Source organism: Bufo bufo, chromosome 4 (assembly GCF_905171765.1).
Source record: "Bufo bufo chromosome 4, aBufBuf1.1, whole genome shotgun sequence".
NCBI lineage: Eukaryota > Metazoa > Chordata > Amphibia > Anura > Bufonidae > Bufo > Bufo bufo.
Window position 1 is genome coordinate 336,849,368 of NC_053392.1, and position 19,204 is coordinate 336,868,571.

The 19,204-nt window shown below is 43.6% G+C and overlaps 1 protein-coding gene across 2 annotated transcripts in view; it reads left to right on the forward strand.

Annotated features, from left to right (window-relative positions):
• The window catches only part of FIG4 (FIG4 phosphoinositide 5-phosphatase), a 534,658-nt gene that overhangs the window by 147,374 nt on the left and 368,080 nt on the right, over window positions 1-19,204 (forward strand). For both annotated transcript variants that reach the window (XM_040428862.1, XM_040428863.1), the window contains exon 5: window positions 15,519-15,675. In XM_040428862.1, the coding sequence (XP_040284796.1) occupies window positions 15,519-15,675 (157 nt within the window). The remainder of the gene's footprint in view (window positions 1-15,518; window positions 15,676-19,204) is intronic.

The window sequence follows — 19,204 nt, forward strand, 5'->3', positions numbered from 1 at the left end:
ATGACCGGCTCTATAAATATATCACATGATCCACCCTGTCCGATAAACACCACAAAAAAATAAAGACTGTGTAAAAAAAAAGAAGCTATTTTTGTCACCTTACATCACAAAAAGTGCAACACCAAGCGATCAAAAAGGCGTATGTCCCACAAAATGGTATCAATAAAAGTCACCTCATTCCGCAAAAAATAAGCCCCTACCTGAGGCAATCACCCAAAAAAAAATATAAAAACTATAGCTCTCAGAACATGGAGACAATAAAACATAATTTTTTGGCTTGAAAACTGTTATTATTGTGTTAAAGTAAAATACATTAAAAAAATATACATCTTAGGCAGGGATGGCCAACCTGAGGCTCTCCAGATGTTGCAAAACTACAACTCCCATCATGCCCGGACAGTCTACAGCTATCAGCCTACAGCAGGGCATGCTGGGAGTTGTAGTTTTACAACAGCTGGAGAGCCGTAAGTTGGCCATGCCTGATCTTAGGTATCGCCCTGTCTGTAACAACCAGCTCTATAAAAAATATCACATGACCTAACCCCTCAGATGAACACCGTAAAAAAAAAATATATATATATATATATATATATATATATATATATATATATATATAAAAGCAATTTTTGTCACACTACATCACAAAAATTGCAAAAGCAAGTGCTCAAAAAGGCGCATGCCCCCCAAAATAGTACCAATCAGACCGTCACCTCATCCCGCAACAAATGAGACCCTACCTAAGAAAACATCGGTCAAAAAATAAAAAAGCTATGGCTCTCAGACTATGGATACACTAAAATATCATTATTTCGGTTTCAAAAATGCTATTATTGTGTAAAACTTAAATAAATTAGAAAAAGTAGACATATTAGGTATTGCCACATCCGTAACGATCTGCTCTATAAAAAAAGTCACATGACCTAATCCCTCAGGTAATCGCTGTATAAATAAATAAAAACTTTGCCAAAACAACCAATTTTTGGTCTCCTTGCCCCATAAAGTGTAATAATGAATGATCAAAAATATTTGATATTATTGCGTCTGTAACAACCTGCTCTATAAAAATAGCACATGACCTAACCTATCAGATGAATGTTGTTAAAAATGAAAACAGTGCTGAAACATAAATTTTTTGGTTACCTTGCCTCACAAAAAACGTAACATAGAGCAATTAACCACCTCCGGACCGCCTAACGCAGGATTGCGTTCCGGAGGTGGCAGCGCTGCGCAGAGTCACGCATATACGCGTCATCTCGCGAGACGCGAGATTTCGCTCCAAGCCGGCCCGCGCATGCGCATCGCGGGCCGGCAAAATTCAAAGAACAAGTTCGTCACCAGCCTGCCAGCAACGATCATTGGCTGGCAGGCTGGCGATTTTCAAAAAATCCAATCCAAAGTCATATAACAGATCATATTAGTAAATATGATCTGTTATATGGCTTGTCTGCTCCTGTGCTGGTCCTTTTCGTCGGTTGGATCCAGCACAGGAGCAGACTGAACTGTGAGTACACCAACACTACACCTTAGCCCCAGATCACCCACCTGCACCCCAATTAACCCTTTGATCACCCCTTTGATCGCCCCTGTCAATCACTAGTGAAAGGAAAAAAAGTGATCAGTGTAAACTGTCACTTTTTTTTTTTCACTGGTATTGGCTGTTAGGTTTTAGGGATAGTTTAGGCCCCTTGGTTAGGTAGTTAGCGTCAGTTAGCGCCCACCCCACCGCACCGCAGTCACTTTTATTCGCTGTTTAGCGTATCGCTAATCAGCATTTGTACTTTTATAGTATCTGTAAGTGATCAAAACTGATCACGGTCAGATCTATAATAGTATTAGTGTCACCTTAGCTCGCCCTCCACCCAAAACGCAGTGTTTGCCCGATCAGGCCTGATCGGTCGCCCACACGTGCGTTCACCCACGCCCGCCCCACCGCAGTGACAAAAAATTATTATTTTTTGATCACTGCACATTCATTTTACACGCACTGCGGCGATAAAAAAATCAGTTTTGATATTTTTTATCAACCGCAGCAGCCTCCGGTACTTCGCTAGCCTCCCCTTTGTAAGACAGGTTTGCTTTTTTTCTTGGGTAGTCTCAGGGAATACCCCTAAATTTAGTAGTCCAAAATGTCAAACAGGGGGTATTCTTCTGAAGAGGCCTACAGGATTCTGACCCAGTCGGATGAGGAGTGGGAACCCTCATCTGACGAATCTAGCGGGTCAGAATATGAACCTGTGGAAAGCAGTGGCTCTCTGACCCAAAGTTCGGACGAGGAGGTGGAGGTCCCTGGCAGCACCAGGCGTACCCGGCCCCATGTCGCTAGACCACAGGTTACGCAGGATCCGCTTCAAGAGCAGCAGAGTGGGGCTGTCGCTGCCGGATCACGTGGTGAGGCATACACCAGCAGCGCAGCCCTTCCTGGACCTAGTACCAGCACTGCCGTACAACCTGGTGAAGTAGCGAGCACCAGAAGGGCAGTTGAAGCTGGTACGGTGGCACGTGCAATAGTTACCCCGTCGCAGCCACCGCAAAGACGGGCCCGTAGAGCCCCTAGAGTCCCTGAGGTGCTGGCAAATCCTGATTGGCAGTCACCAACTTCAGCCGCACCAGTAGTTCCCCCTTTCACCGCCCAGTCTGGAGTTCGGGTTGAGACGGCTCAAATCGGTTCGGCCCTGGGATTTTTTGAGCTGTTCTTGACTGCGGAGCTCTTGGACTTAGTCGTGGCAGAGACCAACCAGTATGCCACACAATTTATAACCGCTAACCCGGGAAGCTATTATGCCCAGCCTTTCCGGTGGAAACCAGTCCAAGTTTCCGAGCTTAAAATTTTTTTGGGCCTTCTCCTCAACATGGGCCTGACAAAAAAGCATGAATTGCGGTCATATTGGTCAACGCACCCAATTCATCACATGCCCATGTTCTCTGCTGCTATGTCCAGGACACGATTTGAGACCATCCTACGTTTTCTGCATTTTAGCGACAATACCACCTCCCGTCCCAGAGGCCACCCTGCTTTTGACCGGCTCCACAAAATTCGGCCCCTCATAGACCATTTCAACCTGAAATTTGCAGATTTGTATACCCCTGAGCAAAACATCTGCGTAGACGAGTCCCTAATACATTTTACCGGGCGCCTTGGCTTCAAACAATACATCCCAAGCAAGCGTGCCCGGTATGGGGTCAAATTGTATAAGCTCTGTGAAAGGGCCACAGGCTATACCCACAAATTTCGGATCTATGAGGGAAAAGATCAGACCCTGGAGCCGGTCGGTTGCCCTGACTACCTGGGGAGCAGTGGGAAGACAGTCTGGGACTTGGTGTCACCCTTATTCGGCAAGGGGTACCATCTTTATGTGGACAATTTCTACACAAGTGTGGCCCTCTTTAGGCATTTGTTTCTAGAACGGATTTGCGCCTGTGGCACCATGCGAACTAGTCGCGTGGGCTTCCCCCAACGGCTTGTAACCACCCGTCTTGCAAGGGGGCAGAGGGCTGCCTTGTGTAACGAAGAACTGCTCGCGGTGAAATGGAGAGACAAGCGTGACGTTTACATGCTCTCCTCCATTCACGCAGACACGACAATCCAAATTGAGCGAGCAACCCGTGTCATTGAAAAGCCCCTCTGTGTCCACGACTATAATGCGCTCATGGAGGGGTGGACTTCAATGACCAGATGTTGTCTCCGTATTTAGTTTCCCGCAGAACCAGACGCTGGTATAAGAAGGTGTCTGTATATTTAATTCAATTGGCGCTCTACAATAGTTTTGTTCTCTACAGTAAGGCTGGGAGAACAGGATCCTTCCTCAAATTCCAGGAAGAGATCATCGAGAACCTCCTTTACCCAGGAGGTTCCGTGGCCCCATCCACCAGTGTAGTTAGCCGTCTACACGAGCGACATTTCCCCAGTGTCGTTCCTGGTACCTCAACCCAACCGTCACCCCGAAAAAGATGTCGTGTCTGTAGCAGGAGTGGAATAAGGCGTGACACCCGCTATTTCTGTCCTGACTGTGCTGACCACCCTGCCCTATGCTATGGAGAGTGTTTCCGGAAGTACCACACACAGGTACACTTAGCATAGGGATCACATCTCACCAGGACAGGCACACAGGGCTATTAGGGCCCATTCACTCACAGCTGCTGCAAACCTCTCCTTTCACCTGGGATAAAGTGCATAATGTACTTTGCCGCATCTTTGGGCGATTTGCGCTTTGCACATTGTCCCATGGGGAAGGAGAGGTTTGTTCTATAAAAGGTAAAAAAAACTAAACAAAAAAAAAAATACCGGTAAGTAAAAAAGTTAAATGTTCAGTTAAAAAAGTTTAAAAAAAGTTTCTATGTTCTGTTCAACAGTTAATAAAGTTATTGCTTTGCGGCCTGGTTTTTTCTTTTTTGTTTTGTTTTTTTTACCTTTCAGGTGGACCAACCGATCGACTAGCTGCAGCACTGATGTGCATTCGGACAGAAGCATTGCGCTGCTGTCAGATTACACGCAAGTCGGTGTATGCGGCGCTGCAAGACGAGATTTCTCCTCTGCAGTAAAAGATACGTTTGCCGAGGCATATGAGCTGAGGAGGTGGCGGTGTTCATATACTTTGGCAAACACTTTGTATATATAAAAAAAAAAATCCCGGCAATGATTTATTCATCCACATCGATTGATGTGAATGGAGAAATCTGGTTTGCCAGGGCATACGAGCTGAAGTGGGTATGGATGTTGGGCGGAGCTCCTATGTCCTGGCAGACGCCTTTCCCCTCCTTTTTCTTTTTTTGGCAGAGATTTTTTCATCCACATTGATCGATGCGAATGAAGAAATCTGTGCCGTTCATTTTTTTCTTTCAGCCCAGAGGCTGAACGGAAAAAAAAAATCTCATTACCCGTATGCTCAATATAAGGAGAATAGCAGAAACTCCTAATGCTGGGCATACATGTAATGATTGCGGAGACCCTCAAATGCCAGGGCAGTACAAACACCCCACAAATAACACCATTTTGGAAAGAAGACACCCCAAGGTATTCGCTGAGGGGCATATTGAGTCCATGAAAGATTGAAATTTTTGTCCCAAGTTAGCGGAAAGGGAGACTTTGTGAGAACAAAATCAAAAAAATCAATTTCCGCTAACTTGTGCCAAATTTTTTTTTTTTCAATGAACTCGCCATGCCCCTCATTGAATACCTTGGGGTGTCTTCTTTCCAAAATGGGGTCACATGTGGGGTATTTATACTGCCCTGGCATTTTAGGGGCCCCAAAGCGTGAGAAGAAGTCTGGTATCCAAATGTCTAAAAATGCCCTCCTAAAAGGAATTTGGGCACCTTTGCCCACCTAGGCTGCAAAAAAGTGTCACACATGTGGTATCTCCGTATTCAGCAGAAGTTGGGGAATATGTTTTGGGGTGTCATTTTACATATACCCATGCTGGGTGAGATAAATATCTTGGTCAAATGCCAACTTTGTATAAAAAAAATGGGAAAAGTTGTCTTTTGCCAAGATATTTCTCTCACCCAGCATGGGTATATGTAAAAAGACACCCCAAAACACATTCCCCACCTTCTCCTGAGTACGGAGATACCAGATGTGTGACACTTTTTTGCAGCCTAGGTGGGCAAAGGGGCCCACATTCCAAAGAGCACCTTTCGGATTTCACAGGTCATTTACCTACTTACCAGACATTAGGGCCCCTGGAAAATGCCAGGGCAGTATAACTACCCCACAAGTGACCCCATTTTGGAAAGAAGACACCCCAAGGTATTCCGTGAGGGGCATGGCAAGTTCCTAGAATTTTTTATTTTTTGTCACAAGTTAGTGGAAAATTATGATTTTTTTTTTTTTTTTTTTTTTCATACAAAGTCTCATATTCCACTAACTTGTGACAAAAAATAAAAATTTCCATGAACTCACTATGCCTATCAGCGAATACCTTGGGGTCTCTTCTTTCCAAAATGGGGTCACTTGTGGGGTAGTTATACTGCCCTGGCATTCTAGGGGCCCAAATGTGTGGTAAGGAGTTTGAAATCAAATTCAGTAAAAAATGACCTATGAAATCCAAAAGGTGCTCTTTGGAATGTGGGCCCCTTTGCCCACCTAGGCTGCAAAAAAGTGTCACACATCTGGTATCCCCGTACTCAGGAGAAGTTGAGGAATGTGTTTTGGGGTGTCTTTTTACATATACCCATGCTGGGTGAGATAAATATCTTGGTCAAATGCCAACTTTGTATAAAAAAATGGGAAAAGTTGTCTTTTGCCAAGATATTTCTCTCACCCAGCATTGGTATATGTAAAATGACACCCCAAAACACATTCCCCACCTTCTCCTGAGTACGGAGATACCAGATGTGTGACACTTTTTTGCAGCCTAGGTGGGCAAAGGGGCCCATATTCCAAAGAGCACCTTTCGGATTTGACAGGTCATTTTTTTCAGAATTTGATTTCAAACTCCTTACCACACATTTGGGCCCCTAGAATGCCAGGGCAGTATAACTACCCCACAAGTGACCCCATTTTGGAAAGAAGACACCCCAAGGTATTCCGTGAGGGGCATGGCAAGTTCCTAGAATTTTTTATTTTTTGTCACAAGTTAGTGGAAAATGATGATTTTTTTTTTTATTTTTTTTTTCATACAAAGTCTCATATTCCACTAACTTGTGACAAAAAATAAAAATTTCCATGAACTCACTATGCCCATCAGCGAATACCTTGGGGTGTCTTCTTTCCAAAATGGGGTCACTTGTGGGGTAGTTATACTGCCCTGGCATTCTAGGGGCCCAAATGTGTGGTAAGGAGTTTGAAATCAAATTCTGAAAAAAATGACCTGTCAAATCCGAAAGGTGCTCTTTGGAATATGGGCCCCTTTGCCCACCTAGGCTGCAAAAAAGTGTCACACATCTGGTATCTCCGTACTCAGGAGAAGGTGGGGAATGTGTTTTGGGGTGTCATTTTACATATACCCATGCTGGGTGAGAGAAATATCTTGGCAAAAGACAACTTTTCCCATTTTTTTATACAAAGTTGGCATTTGACCAAGATATTTATCTCACCCAGCATGGGTATATGTAAAAAGACACCCCAAAACACATTCCTCAACTTCTCCTGAGTACGGGGATACCAGATGTGTGACACTTTTTTGCAGCCTAGGTGGGCAAAGGGGCCCACATTCCAAAGAGCACCTTTTGGATTTCATAGGTCATTTTTTACTGAATTTGATTTCAAACTCCTTACCACACATTTGGGCCCCTAGAATGCCAGGGCAGTATAACTACCCCACAAGTGACCCCATTTTGGAAAGAAGAGACCCCAAGGTATTCGCTGATGGGCATAGTGAGTTCATGGAAGTTTTTATTTTTTGTCACAAGTTAGTGGAATATGAGACTTTGTATGAAAAAAAAAAAAAAAAAAAAATCATAATTTTCCACTAACTTGTGACAAAAAATAAAAAATTCTAGGAACTCGCCATGCCCCTCACGGAATACCTTGGGGTGTCTTCTTTCCAAAATGGGGTCACTTGTGGGGTAGTTATACTGCCCTGTCATTCTAGGGGCCCAAATGTGTGGTAAGGAGTTTGAAATCAAATTCTGAAAAAAATGACCTGTCAAATCCGAAAGGTGCTCTTTGGAATATGGGCCCCTTTGCCCACCTAGGCTGCAAAAAAGTGTCACACATCTGGTATCTCCGTACTCAGGAGAAGGTGGGGAATGTGTTTTGGGGTGTCATTTTATATATACCCATGCTGGGTGAGATAAATATCTTGGTCAAATGCCAACTTTGTATAAAAAAATGGGAAAAGTTGTCTTTTGCCAAGATATTTCTCTCACCCAGCATGGGTATATATAAAATGACACCCCAAAACACATTCCCCACCTTCTCCTGAGTACGGAGATACCAGATGTGTGACACTTTTTTGCAGCCTAGGTGGGCAAAGGGGCCCATATTCCAAAGAGCACCTTTCGGATTTGACAGGTCATTTTTTTCAGAATTTGATTTCAAACTCCTTACCACACATTTGGGCCCCTAGAATGCCAGGGCAGTATAACTACCCCACAAGTGACCCCATTTTGGAAAGAAGAGACCCCAAGGTATTTCGTTATGGGCATAGTGAGTTCATAGAAGTTTTTATTTTTTGTCACAAGTTAGTGGAATATGAGACTTTGTAAGAAGAAAAAAAAAAAAAAAAAAAATCATCATTTTCCGCTAACTTGTGACAAAAAATAAAAAGTTCTATGAACTCACTATGCCCATCAGCGAATACCTTAGGGTGTGTACTTTCCGAAATGGGGTCATTTGTGGGGTGTTTGTACTGTCTGGCCATTGTAGATCCTCAGGAAACATGACAGGTGCTCAGAAAGTCAGAGCTGCTTCAAAAAGCGGAAATTCACATTTTTGTACCATAGTTTGTAAACGCTATAACTTTTACCCAAACCATTTTTTTTTTACCCAAACATTTTTTTTTTATCAAAGACATGTAGAACTATAAATTTAGAGCAAAATTTCTATATGGATCTCGTTTTTTTTTGCAAAATATTACAACTGAAAGTGAAAAATGTCATTTTTTTGCAAAAAAAATCGTTAAATTTCGATTAATAACAAAAAAAGTAAAAATGTCAGCAGCAATGAAATACCACCAAATGAAAGCTCTATTAGTGAGAAGAAAAGGAGGTAAAATTCATTTGGGTGGTAAGTTGCATGACCGAGCAATAAACGGTGAAAGTAGTGTAGGTCAGAAGTGTAAAAAGTGGCCTGGTCTTTCAGGGTGTTTAAGCACTGGGGGCTGAGGTGGTTAAAAATCATATGTACCCCAAAATAGTACCAATAAAGCTGGCACCTTATCCTGTAGTTACCAAAATGTGGTCACTTTTTTTTTTTGAGTTTCTACTATAGGGGTGCATCAGGGGGGCTTCAAATGGGACATGGCATCTAAAAACCAGTTCAGCTAAATCTGCCTTCCAAAAATCATATGGCATTCCTTTCCTACTCTGCCCTGCCATGTGCAGAGTAGGAAAGGAATGCCATATGATTTTTGGAAGGCAGATTTAGCTGAACTGGTTTTTAGATGCCATGTCCCATTTGAAGCCCCCCTGATGCACCCCTACAGTAGAAACTCAAAAAAATAGTGACCACATTTTGGAAACTACAGGATAAGGTGCCAGCTTTATTGGTACTATTTTGGGGTACCTATGATTTTTAATTGCTCTATGTTATGTTTTTTGTGAGGCAAGGTAACCAAAAAATTTATGTTTCAGCACCGTTTTTATTTTTAACAACATTCATCTGATAGGTGGCCGCCGGGCGCTCCTTCTTCTTTCTGTGCGGCGGATTGCTAATGCTTATAGCATTAGCAATGCGCCGCACAGACCTATGAGAAGAAGGAGCGACCGGCGGCCACGGTGCACGTGAGTATAATGCTGCTCACTAACATACCATCGCAGCCAGGACTTCAGTAGCGTCCTGGCTGCCATGGTAACCGATCGGAGCCCCAGCATTACACTGCTGGGACTCCGATCGGAACTGCCCACTGCCACCAATGATGGGGGGGGGGGGAGGGGGACCCTGTGGCCTGGCCACTGCCACCAATGATTAATACTGGGGAGGGGTGGGTGGGTTTGAGTTACCATAGGGGGCGGATCAGAGGCTGGGGAGGCAGATCAGAGGCTGGGGGGGCAGATCAGAGGCTGGGGGGGGCAGATCAGAGGCTGGGGGAGCAGATCAGAGGCTGGGGGAGCAGATCAGAGGCTTGGGGAGCAGATCAGAGTCTGGGGGGGCAGATCGGAGGCTGGGGGGGGGAGCAGATCAGAAGCTGGGGGTGGCAGATCGGAGGCTGAGGGGGGCAGATCGGAGGCTGGGGGATGGCAGATCGGAGGCTGGGGGGCACATGAGAGGCTGGCTGCCATGGTCAGCTCCCTGCTGTTGTATGCACAAAGCACAGGGCAGCAGGGAGAGTGTAAAGTCCTATTCACCCCTAATAGAGCTCTATTAGGGTGAATATGACAAGGGTTCTAGCCCTTAAGGAGGCTAATGGTTATTAAATAAAAAGTAAAAAAAAAAAAAGTTTAACCACTTCAGCCCCCAGTGCTTAAACACCCTGAAAGACCAGGCCACTTTTTACACTTCTGACCTACACTACTTTCACCGTTTATTGCTCGGTCATGCAACTTACCACCCAAATGAATTTTACCTCCTTTTCTTCTCACTAATAGAGCTTTCACTTGGTGGTATTTCATTGCTGCTGACATTTTTACTTTTTTTGTTATTAATCGAAATTTAACGATTTTTTTTGCAAAAAAATGACATTTTTCACTTTCAGTTGTAAAATTTTGCAAAAAAAACGACATCCATATAGAAATTTTGCTCTAAATTTATAGTTCTACATGTCTTTGATAAAAAAAAAATGTTTGGGTAAAAAAAAAATGGTTTGGGTAAAAGTTATAGCGTTTACAAACTATGGTACAAAAATGTGAATTTCCGCTTTTTGAAGCAGCTCTGACTTTCTGAGCACCTGTCATGTTTCCTGAGGTTCTACAATGCCCAGACAGTAAAAACACCCCACAAATGACCCCATTTCTGAAAGTACACACCCTAAGGTATTCGCTGATGGGCATAGTGAGTTCATAGAACTTTTTATTTTTTGTCACAAGTTAGCGGAAAATTATGATTTTTTTTTTTTTTTTTTTTTTCTTACAAAGTCTCATATTCCACTAACTTGTGACAAAAAATAAAAAGTTCTATGAACTCACTATGCCCATCAGCGAATACCTTGGGGTCTCTTCTTTCCAAAATGGGGTCACTTGTGGGGTAGTTATACTGCCCTGGCATTCTAGGGGCCCAAATGTGTGGTAAGGAGTTTGAAATCAAATTCTGTAAAAAATGACCTGTGAAATCCGAAAGGTGCTCTTTGGAATATGGGCCCCTTTGCCCACCTAGGCTGCAAAAAAGTGTCACACATCTGGTATCTCCGTACTCAGGAGAAGGTGGGGAATGTGTTTTGGGGTGTCATTTTATATATACCCATGCTGGGTGAGAGAAATATCTTGGCAAAAGACAACTTTTCCCATTTTTTTATACAAAGTTGTCATTTGACCAAGATATTTATCTCACCCAGCATGGGTATATGTAAAAAGACACCCCAAAACACATTCCTCAACTTCTCCTGAGTACGGGGATACCAGATGTGTGACACTTTTTTGCAGCCTAGGTGGGCAAAGGGGCCCATATTCCAAAGAGCACCTTTCGAATTTCACTCCTCATTTTTTCCTGAATTTGATTTCAAACTCCTTACCACACATTTGGGCCCCTAGAATACCAGGGCAGTATAACTACCCCACAAGTGACCCCATTTTGGAAAGAAGACACCCCAAGGTATTCCGTGAGGGGCATGGCGAGTTCCTAGAATTTTTTATTTTTTGTCACAAGTTAGTGGAAAATGATGATTTTTTTTTTTATTTTTTTTTTCATACAAAGTCTCATATTCCACAAACTTGTGACAAAAAATAAAAACTTCCATGAACTCACTATGCCCATCAGCGAATACCTTGGGGTCTCTTCTTTCCAAAATGGGGTCACTTGTGGGGTAGTTATACTGCCCTGGCATTCTAGGGGCCCAAATGTGTGGTAAGTAGGTAAATGACCTGTGAAATCCGAAAGGTGCTCTTTGGAATGTGGGCCCCTTTGCCCACCTAGGCTGCAAAAAAGTGTCACACATCTGGTATCTCTGTATTCAGGAGAAGTTGAGGAATGTGTTTTGGGGTGTCTTTTTACATATACCCATGCTGGGTGAGATAAATATCTTGGTCAAATGCCAACTTTGTATAAAAAAATGGGAAAAGTTGTCTTTTGCCAAGATATTTCTCTCACCCAGCATGGGTATATGTAAAATGACACCCCAAAACACATTCCCCAACTTCTCCCGATTATGGAGATACCAGATGTGTGACACTTTTTTGCAGCCTAGGTGGGCAAAGGGGCCCATATTCAAAAGAGCACCTTTCGGATTTCACAGGTCATTTTTTACAGAATTTGATTTCAAACTCCTTACCACACATTTGGGCCCCTAGAATGCCAGGGCAGTATAACTACCCCACAAGTTACCCCATTTTGGAAAGAAGAGACCCCAAGGTATTCGCTGATGGGCATAGTGAGTTCATGGAACTTTTTATTTTTTGTCACAAGTTAGTGGAATATGAGACTTTGTATGAAAAAAAAAATAAAAAAAAAATAAGCATTTTCCACTAACTTGTGACAAAAAATAAAAAATTCTAGGAACTCGCCATGCCCCTCACGGAATACCTTGGGGTGTCTTCTTTCCAAAATGGGGTCACTTGTGGGGTAGTTATACTGCCCTGGCATTTTCCAGGGGCCCTAATGTGTGGTAAGTAGGTAAATGACCTGTGAAATCCTAAAGGTGCTCTTTGGAATATGGGCCCCTTTGCCCACCTAGGCTGCAAAAAAGTGTCACACATGTGGTATCGCCGTATTCAGGAGAAGTTGGGGAATGTGTTTTGGGGTGTCATTTTACATATACCCATGCTGGGTGAGAGAAATATCTTGGCAAAAGACAACTTTTCCCATTTTTTTATACAAAGTTGGCATTTGACCAAGATATTTCTCTCACCCAGCATGGGTATATGTAAAATGACACCCCAAAACACATTCCCCAACTTCTCCTGAGTACGGCGATACCAGATGTGTGACACTTTTTTGCAGCCTAGATGCGCAAAGGTGCCCAAATTCCTTTTAGGAGGGCATTTTTAGACATTTGGATACCAGACTTCTTCTCACGCTTTGGGGCCCCTAGAATGCCAGAGCAGTATAAATACCCCACATGTGACCCCATTTTGGAAAGAAGACACCCCAAGGTATTCAATGAGGGGCATGGCGAGTTCATAGAAATTTTTTTTTTTTGGCACAAGTTAGCGGAAATTGATATTTTTAATTTTTTTCTCACAAAGTCTCCCGTTCCGCTAACTTGGGACAAAAATTTCAATCTTTCATGGACTCAATATGCCCCTCACGGAATACCTGGGGGTGTCTTCTTTCCGAAATGGGGTCACATGTGGGGTATTTATACTGCCCTGGCATTCTAGGGGCCCTAAAGCGTGAGAAGAAGTCTGGAATATAAATGTCTAAAAAATTTTACGCATTTGGATTCCGTGAGGGGTATGGTGAGTTCATGTGAGATTTTATTTTTTGACACAAGTTAGTGGAATATGTGACTTTGTAAGAAAAAAAAAAAAAAATTCTGCTAACTTGGGCCAAAAAAATATCTGAATGGAGCCTTACAGAGGGGTGATCAATGACAGGGGGGTGATCAATGACAGGGGGGTTGATCAATGACAGGGAAGTTGATCAATGACAGGGGGGTTGATCAGGGAGTCTATATGGGGTGATCACCACAGTCATTGATCACGCCCCTGTAAGGCTTCATTCAGACGTCCGGATGCGTTTTGCGGATCCGATCCATCTATCAGTGCATCCGTAAAAATCATGCGGACATCTGAATGGAGCTTTACAGGGGGGTAATCAATGACAGGGGGGTGATCAGGGAGTCTATATGGGGTGATCACCACAGTCATTGATCACTCCCCTGTAAGGCTTCATTCAGACGTCCGGATGCGTTTTGCGGATCCGATCCATCTATCAGTGCATCCGTAAAAATCATGCGGACATCTGAATGGAGCTTTACAGGGGGGTGATCAGGGAGTCTATATGGGGTGATCACCACAGTCATTGATCATGCCCCTGTAAGGCTTCATTCAGACGTCCGGATGCGTTTTGCGGATCGGATCCATCTATCAGTGCATCCGTAAAAATCATGCGGACATCTGAATGGAGCTTTACAGGGGGGTGATCAGGGAGTCTATATGGGGTGATCACCACAGTCATTGATCACGCCCCTGTAAGGCTTCATTCAGACGTCCGGATGCGTTTTGCGGATCCGATCTATCTATCAGTGGATCCGTAAAAATCATGCGGACGTCTGAATGGAGCTTTACAGGGGGTTGATCAATGACAGGGGTGTAATCATCGACAGGGGGGGTGATCAGGGAGTCTATATGGGGTGATAACCACAGTCATTGATCACGCCCCTGTAAGGCTTCATTCAGACGTCCGGATGCGTTTTGCGGATCCGATCCATCTATCAGTGGATCCGTAAAAATCATGCGGACATCTGAATGGAGCTTTACAGGGGGGTAATCAATGACAGGGGGGTGATCAATGACAGGGGGGTGATCAGGGAGTCTATATGGGGTGATCAGGGGTGATCAGGGGCTAATAAGGGGTTAATAAGTGACGGGGGGGGGGGGGGGGTGTAGTGTAGTGTAGTGGTGCTTGGTGGGACTTTACTGAGCTACCTGTGTCCTCTGGTGGTCGATCCAAACAAATGGGACCACCAGAGGACCAGGTAGCAGGTATATTAGACGCTGTTATCAAAACAGCGTCTAATATACCTGTTAGGGGTTAAAAAAAACACATCTCCAGCCTGCCAGCGAACGATCGCCGCTGGCAGGCTGGAGATCAACTCTCTTACCTTCCGTTCCTGTGAGCGCGCGCGCCTGTGTGCGCGCGTTCACAGGAAATCTCGCCCATCGCGAGATGACGCATATATGCGTGACTCTGCGCAGGGCTGCCACCTCCGGAACGCGATCCTGCGTTAGGCGGTCCGGAGGTGGTTAAACACCCCCCCAATATAGAAAACAATATATCGCAATATATATCGCACATGCTTAAAATTATATCGCAATATAAATTTTAGGCCATATCGCCCACCCCTAGTGAGCCCCATTGGGGACAGTTGGATGCTTATGTCTGTAAAGCGCTGTGGAATATAGTAGCGCTATATGCGGTAGTGCATACAATCAATAAATGAATTAGCATATCAATTCAAAGTTATTTTTTGCAACATCTCAGCCGCAGACAAAGGTTCCATTTGTGAACTGTGTTTATGAACTACTTGCGATTCAAGCAGTTTGAGTTGTAAAAATAAACTAACAGACTCCTTTTTACTCCCTTGAACACCACTTGCATGTCAGAGTAAAAGGCTGTTGCATGCTGTTAAGAAAAAATTTAGAATTATAAGCATTTGGTCAATCTGCATTACAGATATCACACAAGAATGGAAGCAAATGAAAATGTGTTTTCACTATAATCCTCTGTTCAGTCTGAGGCTCATGCACACAACCGCACTATGTTTCGCAGTCCGCAAATTTCGGATCCGCAAGACACGAATGCTGGACATGTGCGTTTCGCAGTTTGCGCAACGGACGTCCCATGATAGAAATGCCTATTCTTGTCCGCAGAATGGGCAAGAATAGGACATGTTCTAATCTTTTTGCGGGGCCACAGAAAGGAGCAGTGGATGTGGACAGCACACTGTGCATCTTTTGTGGCCCCATTGAAGTGAATGGGTCCTCATCTGAGCCGCAAAAAATGCGTCTCGGATGTGGACCCCCACAACGGTCGTGTGCATGAGCCCTAAAAGTACCGTAATTCAATAAAATTCAGCACAATTCTAAAATTCTTATTTTCTTACAGGATTTGTCCAGTTTTTGGAAGGGTATTACATTGTGCTAATTACTAAGAGAAGAAAAATGGCTGACATTGGAGGTCATGCAATTTACAAAATAGAGGATACGAGTATGTTGTACATTCCAAATGATTCAGTACGAGTTACTCACCCTGATGAAGCCAGGTAACAAATGGCAACAATTTGTTTCTAATAATTTCTAATGGTGGTATTGCAGTAAATAATACATTATTATGTTAAATCAATATATTACACATCCAGGGTGGAATTCAACATTTTAACAAGCTTCTTACTTGACTAATTAAAATATATGGCAGGCAGGCTGTGGTGTAGTGCATGTCAAATAGTATCCCTAAACTAATAATCCACTTAACTAATTGCTATATTCTCACACAAGTGGTTTCATTACAGATATGACAAAGTCAGAATGAACAGTGGCATTCAGTGACTCACAGGTGACATCGCCTCTCGAATGCTCTGTCTCTTCCACCTAGCCCAGACCTCTGTGACCTCAGTAATGCAGGATTTGCCACACATACATAATTTGCTCCTAGCTTTTCCACATCCCTATCCCCGACAGTAAGGGTACTTTCACACTAGCATTAAAGTTTTTCCGGTATTGAGTTCCGTCATAGGGGCTCAAGCCGGATAAAACGCATCAGTTTTGTCCTAATGCATTCTGAATGGAAAGCAAATCGTTCATTATGCATCAGGATGTCTTCTTTTCTGTCCCTTTTATGGTATTTGGCCGAAGAAAATACCGCAGCATGCTGCGGTTTGTTCTCCGGCCAAAATTCCAGAACACTTGCCGGATTGCCGGATCCGGCATTAATTTCCATTGAAATGTATTAATGCCGGATCCGGTACCAATGGTTCAGGAAATTGCTGCATTGACGGATCCGGCATGCATTGACCTTTAAAAATGTGAAGAAAAAAAAATACCGGATCTGTTTTTCCGGATGACACTGGAGAGATGGATCCGGTAGTTCAATGCATTTGTCAGACAGATCCGGATCCGGAAACAAATGATATTCGTTTGCATATGGATTTCCGGATCCAGCAGGCGGTTCTAGCAACGGAACTGCCTGCCGGATTCTTCTAACGCTAGTGTGAAAGTACCCTTAAGGCAACTCCTCATTGTAGCAAACATCGTACCCTCTCAGTGCCATATATTATTCCTACTGAAAATAATCATATATTGTGTACAATGACAATAGGAGTGCCAGAAATTGTACCCCTGAATATATTACTGCCTTCCACTGTACCCTTCAAAAAGAGTGCTCCAATCTGTTTCACTTAATGCAATACCACCACATACTGTGTCTCCTAAATACTATAGTCCCACAATATGTAATCCCACAAGGATTGAAAAATAAGCTAGTGTATGGAGAGCGGAAAAAACCCTTGGAAGACCACCACCTTAACTAGCTTGGTCCTAGGTTAAGCAGGAAGCAGCCATTTGGGAAGGACATGCACCTGGTAGTCAGTGAAGCACCTGGTGTTGGGAAAGAAGGTCCTGGTTGATAGGAAATCATTGCCAACACCAGCAAGTCACCTTATTGGGAGAGAGGCATCACCATGGACAGCAAGTTGCTTGGTGCATTGGGAGCTGAGGTTAGCAAAACGCATTTTGTGGGGATAGGCAACATCAGACACAGGGAAGCGCTTTGGGGGAGGGGGGGATGGGTGGATTTGGAGTTATTTATGGTGGCAGCAAGGTACCTGGTGTTTGGTGAGGATTTTGGTGGCCAGAAGGGCATACAGTAAACCAGGTGACATTGAAGACCTTTGTGAGTGGAAATGAGCCTTTTGAAGCCGTAAGGCTCCTTGTCATCTGGGAGGCACCAGCAGGGACAGGAAGGTGCTTGGTTGGCGGAGAGATTACATCAGGTGCAAAAAGGCACTGTCAGAGCAAGTGCCAGGAAGGAAGGAAGAAGTTTGGCAGGTAGGCCACCAGGTGTTTCAAGCCACATGGAAGCTTAAAAGGCAACTAAAAGGTAGGTAGAATGCATCAAGGGCGATACAATGATGTCATTTATGTTGAAACCACAGCAAAAACAGTAAGGTAACTGTAGGTAGGGGATAGAAAAATTAGGAAGGCTGTCATATAAGCTAAACATTGGGCTAGTGTATTCTGAAAGCATGAACAGCAAGGTAGTGTACCAGGTTGTGGAGTGCAGGAGGGATACAGTGAGGCTACAATTTTATGTGTGTGGGATAGGGCCATAAATAAATGATTTGAAGGGTGCCGTTTTAGCTTACCTGAGTTCTGAGGGTACAGCTCATATAGCATCTCAGCCCGTAAAAAGACTGAAAGAATTGGTCCTGCCTCCCCTTTTTTCTACAAATGTTCAGCCTGCGCGCTCCAACAGTGCCCACCAATCCCAGTTTACATTATTCACCCTATTGTTTCCCTGTTTTAAGTGCCCTTTTGCTATTGAATGGGAGCTTATGACATTAGAAGTTGCCATTTAATAGAAGACTAACTGAGACCGTACTGGCATGCCAGTAAGGGCTCATTCAGACGGCCATATTTTTGCGAATCCATTTTTTTTTTTTGCAGATTAGATGCTGACTTATTCACTTCTATGGGGCCCTTTTCTTCCATTCCACGGCTCAGCAAAACAAATGAAACATGTCCTATACGGTGAAAATCAGGACATGGCTCAATTGAATTCTATAGGTCAGCAAAAAAAACTGAATGCAATCAGTTTTTTTGCATACATGCTGAACTGTCCGCAAAAAAACGGATCCGCTTTTTTGCGGAGAGCATACGTCCGTCTAAATGAGCCCTAATCTTCAGTTTAAGCCGATAAGAGTGCTTCCATGTACATTACTTGGTATGGCATATTAGATTGCAAAGCTGGTAGTTGTCTGCACAACCTGCACTGATCTAACCTGACTTAGGCCTAGTTCACACGAACGTATGGCTTTTATAGTTTTTTGCGATCTGTTTTTCACAGATCCGTTGTTCCGTTTTTGAGTTCCGTTGTGTTTCCGTTTTTCAGTATGGCATATACAGTATACAGTAATTACATAGAAAAAATTGGGCTGGGCATAACATTTTCAATAGATGGTTCCGCAAAAGCGGAACGGATACGGAAGACATACGGATGCATTTCCGTATGTGTTCCGTTTTTTTTTGCGGACCCATTGACTTAAATGGAGCCAAGGAACTCGATTTGCGGGCAATAATAGGACATGTTCTATCTTTCAATGGAACGGAAAAACGGAAATGGAATGCTTACGGAACACATTCCGTTTTTAATGAGGAACCATTAAAATGAATGGTTCCGTATACGGACCGTATACAGAACACAAAAAAACGGCCCGTACACTCACAAAAAAACCGATTGTGTGAACTAGGCCTTAGTGTGATTTATGGCATATGGATGGCATAAGTATTAAAGGGTACTGTCATGTTTTCATCAAAAATCAATTTTAGCATATGTTACTGCTGCAGCAGCATTATGCATTAGTTTCTTCACATACCACTGTTTTCCTTGAGTTTTTCCTTTAGTTACAGCTTTTTAAACATTTACAATATGAGGACCTTCTCAAGATGGCTCCTCTGCTAGTTCTCTGAAGCCAAAACTGCTTTCCCTCACTTCCCATACACACTTGCTGTAGCCGCCAGCTCCCTGCCAGCCAATCAGATTGGATTACTGGGAGACACGCCTCCTCACTCTGAAGC